The sequence below is a fragment of the Xenopus laevis genome, chromosome 6S (genome assembly GCF_017654675.1).
Source record: "Xenopus laevis strain J_2021 chromosome 6S, Xenopus_laevis_v10.1, whole genome shotgun sequence".
NCBI classification, from domain to species: Eukaryota; Metazoa; Chordata; class Amphibia; order Anura; family Pipidae; genus Xenopus; species Xenopus laevis.
In genome coordinates this window covers 79493980-79504415 of record NC_054382.1, presented here as the reverse complement: position 1 = coordinate 79504415, position 10436 = coordinate 79493980, and the positions used below count along the sequence as shown (strand labels likewise).

The 10436-nt window shown below is 39.0% G+C and overlaps 1 protein-coding gene across 1 annotated transcript; it reads left to right on the top strand.

Moving 5' to 3' along the window:
• Positions 1 to 330: 330 nt before the first annotated feature.
• fam8a1.S (family with sequence similarity 8 member A1 S homeolog) lies at positions 331 to 10436 on the top strand. The gene is made up of 5 exons (XM_018269502.2): positions 331 to 752; positions 4265 to 4385; positions 5915 to 6038; positions 7485 to 7624; positions 8778 to 10436. Exons 1-5 carry the CDS (start codon positions 422 to 424, stop codon positions 8917 to 8919), a joined length of 858 nt encoding a protein of 285 aa, XP_018124991.1. The 5' UTR covers positions 331 to 421; the 3' UTR covers positions 8920 to 10436.

The following is a 10436-nucleotide window of genomic DNA, read 5'->3' as shown; positions in this document are numbered from 1 at the left end:
AGTACCACTTTCTATATCATACTAAAAGCTAACTGAAAGGTGAAAAACCCCTTTAATAAAGAAGTGCCACCCTGGAGTTGATTGAGAGACACTAGTATTACAGCAGAACTGTTTTACGGTCACACACACAACTGCAGGCTCAGCTTCATGAGAAATGTGCAGGGCAAATGAAAGGCAAATAAAGCATATGCTATTGGAAACGAAGTGGAATACCTTATTTCTACAACGCTGTCCAACCTGCATTTTCCACCAGGGGGCAGAAGAGAGTCACGTCAATAAAGGCGTTTGTCCAGCCCCTCTCACCTTTGCCCCGCTGTATCGCGCTCTGATTCGTTCTTTACTGCGTTGTTTCAGACTATCCTTGCCATGATTGGCTAATATGAACTGATGACGTCACCAAAACATGTTCCGGGCTTAGTGGATGATGGCGGAGGGTGAGGAATGCAGGGCAATGCTGCGGGAGGGGAAGGTGCAAGGTGGGAGCGAGGAAGGATCCTTAGAAGGTGCTGCTGCCACCGAACCGAACGCCACAATGAGTGCGGCACAATATACGCGACAGCTGCAGGAATGGCTCTGGCAGTGTTACTGTGGCTCTTTATGCTGGCAGAGCAGCTGCGCCACTACCACGGCTTTTCTAATGATGAACGCGGCCTCCAGCAGCACCGGGGAGTCTGGGAGATCGGCCAGTAGCAGCAGCGACACGGGGAGAGCGACAAGCGCAGCAACTACAAGTGGCACCACCGCAGCTGCAGGTGAGAAATATCATGGCTCCTACTACTCTGCTCACTTCATTCATTCACATGAACTTCCCAGCATTCAGTGGGCTCTGACTGGACATAATAATTCCCCTTCATCCTTTGTACCTCTTTCTTTGGCCAAGTATTTCAAAGCCAATAGTAGTCCTTGAAGGGTGCTGGGAGTTCAGGGATGAGGTTTAGGTTGCTCTCCATCTGTCTGACTAAATGGCTGTTACTAATATCAAGCCAAAGGTCTGTATGTTGCAATCAACACCTTGTATTATGAGGAGCAATGACACTAGCAGTAATTCTGCAGTGTAAATCCAGTGACAATCTGAACTGGAGTTAACTGGGCATACTAAATAATACTATAGAATTTCTTTTATTTCCTTCTGCAAACACATGCTTGTCAGTACATTTATCCCAAGGATCCAGTTTGTCACAGGAGTTTCCCATCTTGGCATTTGTCATGAGTGTCAGTGACCCTGCACATGCTCAGTGGGCTTTGAGCAGTAGCTTAGGGGTCGTTGCGAATCATCAAGCAGAAAATAAGGTTTGTCTTTCATATAAGATGATGCTACAGCATAATAAAATAATGATCTGATAATTAAATGTGTCTGATAATTAAATTCCGGTGCTTATTGTGCTGAATTGTGAGCTGCCATGTACCAATAATCTGAATTGTTTACTAATCAACCTTTTATTGTGACTTATATTTTATATATATATATATATATATATATATATATATATATATATATATATATATATATATATATATATATATATATATATATATATATAAATATATTCAGTAGCTTGTGAGTCAGTCCCTAAGCTCAGTAAGTGACAGCAGCACAGAGCATGTTCAGTGACATCAGCAGAAAAGAAGATGGGGAGCTACTGAGGCATATTTGGAGGGTCAGATATTTACTGCTAAAGGGCTGTGGTTACCTTGGGCTGGTACTGAAGCCCAAAACATAATGTACAACATTTCTAGCCTACTTCTTTAGTTAAGCTTTAGTTCTCCTTTAAGGTTTGCATGGTTACTTTCATATGGCTTGAAGATAATGTAAACATAACATGTTCTTTTTTTGCTTTCAAGAAGTTTGGTTGTAATGGATGCCCTGTGAGCACAACAGCTTTTTCTTTTTCTCTATATTGACAATTACATCAGAGAAGAATCGGCAAATGGATCTGATTTAAAGGGGTCTTTCACCTTTAAATTAACTTTGAAGGAACAGTTCAGTGTAAAAATAAAAACTGGTTAAACAGGCTGTGCAAAATAAAAAATGTTTCTAAAATAGTTAGGCAAAAATGTAATGTATAAAGGCTGGAGTGACTGGATGTCTAACATATCAGACAGAACACTACTTCCTGATTTTCAGCTCTCTTGGTTTACACTGACTGGTTACCTTGGTTACCAGGCAGTAACCAATCAGAGACTTGAGGGGGGCCACATGGTTTATATCTGTTGCTTTTGAATCTGAGCTGAATGCTGAGGATTAATTGCAAACTCATTGAACAGTTATGTCCCATGTGGCCCCCCTTCAAGCCTCTGACTAACTCAGAGTTAGAGAGCTGAAAAGCAGGAAGTTGTGTTCTGTTAGACATTCAGTCACTCCAGCCTTTATAACTAACTATATTAGAAACATTTTTTATTTTGCACCGGCTATTTATTTACCCAGTTTTTATTTTCAATCTGAACTGTTCCTTTAAGTATGATGTAGAGAGTGATATTATTGAGATAGTTTGTAATTTTTGTATTTTTTCAGTTTTTTGGGTTATTTAGCTTTTTATTCATCAGCTCCCCAGTTTGCAGTTTCAACAATCTGTTTGCTATTGTCAAAATTACCCTAGCAACCATTTATTGAAGAGATTGGAATATGAATAGGGGAGGGCCTGAATAGAAAGAGGAGTAAGATAAAGTAGCAATAACAATAAAATAGCCTTACAGACCATTTTTTTTTTTCTTTTTTAGAGGGTTCAGTGACCCCCATTTTAAAAGTGGAAAGAGTCAGAAGATGAAGGCAAATAATTTAACATCTATTTTTGAATAATTAAGGCCAACTGAAAAGTTGCTTAGCCTTTCTATAAAATACTAAAAGTTAACTTAAAGGTGAGCAAAAAAACAAATTGACTTAATTTCCTGGCTTGAGTGCAGAGATCCACTGCAAAGATTGGTGCAGGATCGCATCATTTGTGTTGTATCCGTTGCTAAGCTGTCTTGAACTAGAAACAAGCTATGTATGGTTGCACTTCTCGCAGTAGTTTGGTATTGCATAGGAAGTAAGAGTCCTCATTCTCAAGCTGTACCCACAAGTCTGTGCGGTTTCTCATGAAATGTTACTGGCAATCTTGGGTGCTATGAGTCTAAACGTTATAGTAAACTAGGCTGGTTGACTCCGCAAGGGTTGTCTTCCATTGGCACCAGAGCAAAGTTAATAAAATGCACAGTTGTCAGCTGAAGGCAACTCATGGTGAGACAGTGGCCATTGGAATAGCAAACTAAATGCTAGTGGCCCATAGCCCTAAGTTTTGCTTTGGATGCTTTCCCTTAATATTTTTTTCCAGGGTTCCCATATTAAAAGGGTAGATCCCTTTCAAATCAATTTGGAGCACAATGTAGACAATAATAACTGGAGACCTTTTTTTTGTGGCTGTTGAATTATTTAGCTTTTAGTTTGGCACAGCTTTCCAGTTTGGAATTTTAGCAGGCCCAGGATGCATATGAATGCGGCCCAGCTTGAAACGCTTGGTTCCCGAGGAAACGTCATGCCGCAAAGTATATGGGGGGGGACTCTGCCCATTGCCCAGTTAGTAATAATAATATAATACGTCTATTTAATATCCAGGTGTCCCATATTCCAGTGTATAGCTCCATCTGGTTATCCAACTGGCATTGTAGTTCTTCTCTGTGTTTTTCCTTTACTTTTACAAATCAAATGTGTTTGTCTATTTCATGTGTGGCCCCAATTTTTCTTTTTCCAATGTGGCCCGGCGAGCCAAAAGTTTGGACACCCCTGCTGTAAAGGTACACAAATAAGTGAAGGCCTGTTGCTAATAACTCAGTAACATTTTAAAAAATGTTACTTAAAGGTGAGCTACACCTGTAAGTCTGGGAGCCTTTTTCACACCCAAGAATAGGAGTAGACTAAAATATACACCTTTTTAATATTACCTTTGCTAGGGGATCAAAAAAGCCCCCTATAATGATGGGGGATAAATGTTAGCAGTGTTATATCATTAGATGTGTGCATGTATGTGCTACCAATTAGGGTGCTTCCATCCTTGTGCTTTTTTGGGGGGGGGCAACTTTGTTACAGTAATTTATATGATGATCATGTTTGAACAGTCTCTATACCTAGAATTTCTTCAGTTTTGTTTTTGAAAAACCTAGCATGGTATTTTCATGCTGAAAGGATTAATTCAGGTTTTTCAGTCGCATTTCAATCTGCCACCAGTTATTCATTTTGCTCTGTAGTCTCAGAGGTATTTAGGTAATAATATGTCACTTTGTTTTTCAGGTCGAGAATATGTTATTCCTACCTTGGCACAGCGGTTCAGAGCTGAAATGGTGGATTTCTTTATCCTGTTTTTCATAAAAGCAGCTTTTATCTTAAGTATAATGCATGTTAGTGGAATCAAGTAAGTAGGTGATGCAACATGTTGACACACATGTTCCAAGTATAACCAACTGTGAGAGTCCAAGTCTTATGCATGATTTTATCTACACTAGCTTGAAACCTGGTTGTAAATTCTAACTAAGAAAGCTGTGAGCTGTGTTGGATATCTTTCCTTTAACACCTGAGTAATAATACAACACGTTCAATAACATCGAGATATTTGTCCCTGGGCTATTTGGAAAAGGCATGGGAAATATAGTTATATATAGAATATAGTTAACAGTGTTTACAACCAAAGCCTCAAAGACAAACTTTACATACATAGCAGATCTTGCAAGTTTCAGTCCGTCTGATGTATCTTAGTAGTAGAAGAATTTGTGAGAGCACAAGAGAAAGGGTATATAACTGCATGCATTTAATTTGCCATTATCACTTAGATAATTTCAGCCAAAACAGACACTGGTTCCGGATGACTTTGGTCAAGTCGAAACATGAGTTTAAAAAAGTTTTGCACATTATAATGTTAGCATGCAAATGTATTATGTACGCACAGCTGCAACCCTTCTGCCAGACATAGATCATGTGTTTCAGTTCTTTATGCTATGCCAGAATGTTCCTTTTCCAAGGCATCTTTGTATCATGTGGAAGAAAGTACACAGTGACTCCCTTAGAAGTACAGATTGGCATTACAGGAGACATTTTGTGTAAAAATAAGAACATACCAGTGCATTATACTCATTTAGATATAGAAGAATTGTGCTTAAAAAAGTAGTTTTTCAGGCTGATTTATTAAATATTTCTGCAAAAACCCTAATAATCCCTCCCTTCCACTTCCTGCTCCCTGAATTCCCAGAGGCTATGCAGGGGAGCCGACGGCTCTCAGCTCACTGCACTGTAGGACAGGAACCAATCAGCAGCGAACAGGACCTTATAGGGAACTGAAGCCTGTCTTTGCTTGTGTGACTGCCTGGCTGTGATTGGCTGTCCCCCTCCTACTGTGCTTCTGGCAGGGACGGTTAGGACATGCCCCCCCCTTATTTGAAATACAGACAGGGACCAGAGAACATCTATAGGGAGCTCTAATAAAGGGGCTATTTTTAAAGATAATATTAATTTTTAGCACCATGTAAAAGCAACACCATATATTACTCATAATTGCCTACAAAATTAGAGTTTTTTTCATTTATCCTATGTCTCCTTTAAAGTGGTATAAATCCCCTATGTAAATAGAAATGTTTTACACTTTTTAATCACTGTATTCTGTAGTCTTCTTAAATACTGCATATTTATTGATCTTCCTGGCACATCAGTTCATGGATTACATGATAAGCAAAGCCATATTCACTATTCCAGTGAATACAGTCAGACACTGGCCTGGGAAAAAAGGAAAGAATGACACGCTACCAATATACTTAATTTTTATTATCCATAGCATTTATTTACACTCATGCATGTGCAGTAGAGTAAACTAAAATAATTCTGCCCTGCTGCATATGCTCAAGCCCAGACAAAGAATAGTTTGATTTGAGAATGTAAATGTTCATTTTTCAGAGACATTTCCAAGTTTACTATGCATTACATCATTGAAGAAGTAGACGAGGACACCTCAATGGAAGATTTGCAGAAGATGATGGTGGTAGCACTTATCTACAGAATAGTCGTGTGCTTCTATGAGGTAGGCTCTTTGGATTCTTACTCTATAGTGTATGGCTTATTCACTGTATAAAATAAGTTTTGCCATTCATAGGCAGTCTATAAACAGGCTTTTTTGTGTCTAATAATAGTGTTGCTTGGCTTTATGCTTAATCTAGTGGAGTCCTAAAGTGTACATACACCGTCCTACGCTAAAGATTTTCAATATTCTTCTATAATCTTATATTATTATATTATACATTGCCTATTTTGAGTCAAATCGTGTTTTTACTTCTATATCAGGTATTAGAAGTAGTTGCTTAGAGACCATTTTCTCAATTAGCAAAAGGTGTGAGTTTTGCTTTATTAGGACATACAGATGACCGCCTAACACGTTTCATGCCTACTGGGGCACTTACTCATCCTATGAGTAAGTGTCCCAGTAGGGACGAAACACATTAGGTGGTCACCTGTATGTCCTAATAAAGCAAAATATAATATAATTATTATGTTTTGAGCCATTGATTCACAATGTCTACATAATCCTCTTTCCTTATGATACCGTCTAGCTTCTATAGGACACCAGTCCTTTATCTTGGCAAAACCATGGTATGCTGCCGCCAACCCCATGCATCACCGCTGGTTATTGTCCCGAGTCCCCTTTTTTAGACTGTAATGTAAAATAATGTGTATGGGTGCATTGTATGTGATGCTACTGTGTTGAGAAAAAATCGCCTGCACTTTAGTAGTAAAGGATTACCCTTCAGAGTCACAGCAAGTGACTTTGATTTTATATTATATGAGTGGTATCTGCAAATGTTCATTACTCTGCTGAACTAAAATGAAACCTAAACCATACACTAATCTGTCATCACCAATAGCCACCCAGCGCTGGATAGTGCACATGCTCCATGCCTGATACTTGTAAAAAGGAGGGCCTGACTGCAGGAGCTAAGCTTGGGTGAATGGGAGATAAAGTAGCCCTGCCATTGGTTGGATACAACTTCTGGCAATAGGGTATGGCACATCAAGTGCAGTAAATAGCCAATGAGAATTTGACAAAGAGTGGGGTCCCTGGTGGGAATGAGGTCCAGTTGAACTGTCTGATCAGTGGTCAATGCACTGTGAACTTTACCAGCATTGTGGTGAACCTCAACTGCTCCTCGCACAGTATACATAGCTGTTAGTATTCGATGAGACAAGACCACTGACACATACATGTTACAATATGCTTGTTTATTATATTTTTTATTTAACAAAAAAAAAATTCCCCTTAAAAATGAGGGGGAAATACTTAATTATAAAATACTGCGCAGCAAATTAATGCAGGTGTTCTACTTTTCGTTGAACATTTTCAATAAATAAACTAGTGTCACAGTTCTGACTCCTATTTAATTAGGTGACTAATGAGATTTTGTATCGACACCTTTTTGCTTTACAGGTTTATCTGCTGTTTATCTCATTTGCAGCTTTCCTCTTATTTTTTAAGATAATTTGCATTTGGGGGGCTGGAGGAGCCACCCCAGGAAAATTCCTTCTTGGCCTGAGAGTCGTGACATGTGACAGTTCAGTGCTTATTGGGCCAAACAGAGTTTTAGTTGTTCCTTCAACCAATGTAAACCTGACTTCGTAAGTATACACTCAAATAACCCTTTATGGAGTTAAACGGTTTGGTTTGGGTTAATGGGATTTTGTCTGCATTTTTAGGCTATGTAACACGGGGTATGCTGAAATTTGCCTTGTGTCTGCACCTAGGCCAATGCAATGGTTCCAGGTGAAAAAGAAAGGCCTGGCCAAAGAAGAAAGCTAATGTCAGCTTTGGAACTGATTCTTGGCCTGTGTTTTTCTGCTGTAGTGGTTGGATGCCTAGTTACGCATTAGCGGCAAGCATCTGTCTCTAGAACTCCTTGACTTGCACCATTCCTTAGCTATTATTTCTGTTGGCTCTCACTGAGCTGGCTGAAGCCAAAGGGACCATTGCATTGAGTATGTTTGGGATGAACATGTAATTGATGCCTCAAATGTATTTAGTTACTATAGTTGTATGACTTATACAAAAAGTCTTTTTGTCAACAGTATCTATACCTTTGGGTGAAGGGGCGCTTTGTTTATGGTGTACTTTAAACAATGCTTAAAGGGATACTACCATGGGATATTTTGTTTTTGGAAACGCATCAGTTAATAGTGCTGCTCCAGCAGAATTCTGCACTGAAATCCGTTTCTCAGATTTTTTTTATATTTAATTTTGAAATCTGACATGGGGACATATTGTCAGTTTCCCAGCTGCCAGAAGTAATGTGACTTGAGCTCTGATAAACTTCAATCACTCTTTACTGCTGTACTGTAAGTTGGAGTGATATCACCCCCTCCCTTTCCCCCCCAGCAGCCTAACAATAGAGCAATGGGAAGGTAACAAGATAGCAGCTCCCTAACACAAGATAACAGCTGCCTGGTAGATCTAAGAACAGCACTCAATAGTAAAATCCAGGTCCCACTGTGACACATTCAGTTACATTAAGTTGGAGAAACTACAGCCTGCCAGAAAGCAGTTCCACCCTAATGTGCTGGCTATTTCTGAAAGCACATGACCAGGCAAAATGACCTGAGATGGTTGCCTACACCTCAATATTACAACTAAAAAATATATACTTGCTGGTTCAGGAATTACATTTTATATGGTAGAGTGAATTATTTGCAGTGTAATTTAGAAATTAAAAACTACACCATAAAAATTATGACAGAATCCCTTTAAACTTTCTATTTTTACTCTCTCTCTCTATAGATCAACGATACGAGCTGTGATCAAGAACTTTTCCATTGCGTTTTTCTTCCCTGCATTTATCACTTTACTATTCTTCCAACATAACAGAACGGCCTATGACATTGTGGCTGGTACCATAGTTGTAAGAAGGAATGGGAGATGATCCAAGCAGTATAGCAGCTTGTGTTTGTTTACATCTAGATTGTATTTGGGAGAGAGTTCATTCCAAGGGCTTAAACAATCAGTACTACAAGAGAGGAGTATTATTTAGCAGCATTACAGAAGGTAATATGGGAGCTTTGCTGTGTAACCGCTATATCAAAATGGCAAATTTATGACTATTGTGGTTTCAGCTCCATGTGAACTATATATATATTTTTTATTGTCAGACATAAGATTGTGTGAGTCAAGGATTTGGTAATCAGATGTCTTCTTGCGCCCCACTCCTGTATAAGTGACCGCTATATCCCCTGAAATGGAATGATAGTTGAATAAGTGTAAGTACAAACGTGATTCATTCAAAGAATTTACAAGGACGACTTATCATACTTGTGCTTGTCTTGCTGGCAAGAAGTCTCTTTTTGTGGGAATATACAAATTTGGTGCATTTCTCCTGTAAATGTTACTATTGATGATTGCGATACAGTAATAATTGATCTTTTGGTCTATAACAAAACCAAAAAAACGCAGCATTTCCTGTTTCTTCTGTCTGGTTAGAAAGTTCCATGAAGCCTGTTTTTACATAAGCAACTTAAATGCCAAAACAATACAGACCAAACTGGTTTTCACTAAAATGCACATTATTATGTACTGCTAATTGGGTCACCACATAGGGCAGAATACTTAAAGGGGACTCGTCACCCCCAAAAAATATTCCAAATCCTATTTTAACATGTTAGTCAAGCAAAATGAACTTTAATTACACTTTATGAATTATATTATATGAATCTTGTTTCCTTTAGTCTGTGAATTCATAATTAAAGCAAGCAGGCAGGAGCCATTTTGTGGACACTGTTATTAAGACAAGCCTTGCATCATCTCAGAATCATGTTTGTGCACCAGAATAGGGGACCCAATGTTAGCCCTTTGGAAGAAACATTTTTGTAGCCTTTATCAGAAGTGTAGAACACCCCCCCCCCCGAAGATATCTCTAATCAAAGTACACCTGTATAGGCTCACTCACCTCTACACCAACAGCAACTTCTGCAGCCTTTGTTCCAGCTCATGTTCTGCACTCTATGCTTTTCCTCTGCTTCCCTGGCAGCTTTTCAGAACCAAGATGGAAATCTATTACACTTTGCTGATAGTTTTGCTTTTAAGAGGCAGACTGACCTGTAGAGTGGAGGAAAAACATAGAATGCAGAGTATAGGTAATGACACATTAATGTAGGCAGGAGAAGCTTTTGTAAGTAATTGTGGTTCGGCAAAAATTCGCGTACAGCAAAATATTCTGCAAATACATTGAAGTCTATAGCAGCTTCTTTTTTGATGCGTGACCGTTTTCCCCATTGGAGTCTATGGCCATCTTTTGAAACATTGCAGGTGTGTGGCATTTTACAGTTGTCCCCTGGCATTTGTCCGAATATGCCAATTGCCAGTCCAGGCAAATTCAAGCTCTTGTGCAGCCTCTCTCTGCCCCTTCCTTCTTTATTTTCATAGTATTGTTGAACATTGTGTTGC

Bases quoted from the DNA above. Each gene is read 5' to 3' on its own strand.
- fam8a1.S (XM_018269502.2), top strand. From the start codon at position 422: ATGATGGCGGAGGGTGAGGAATGCAGGGCAATGCTGCGGGAGGGGAAG. The intron at 4,386-5,914 runs GTAAGTAGGTGA...TTCATTTTTCAG, and splicing joins ATGCATGTTAGTGGAATCAA to AGACATTTCCAAGTTTACTA. The intron at 6,039-7,484 runs GTAGGCTCTTTG...TTATTTTTTAAG, and splicing joins TAGTCGTGTGCTTCTATGAG to ATAATTTGCATTTGGGGGGC.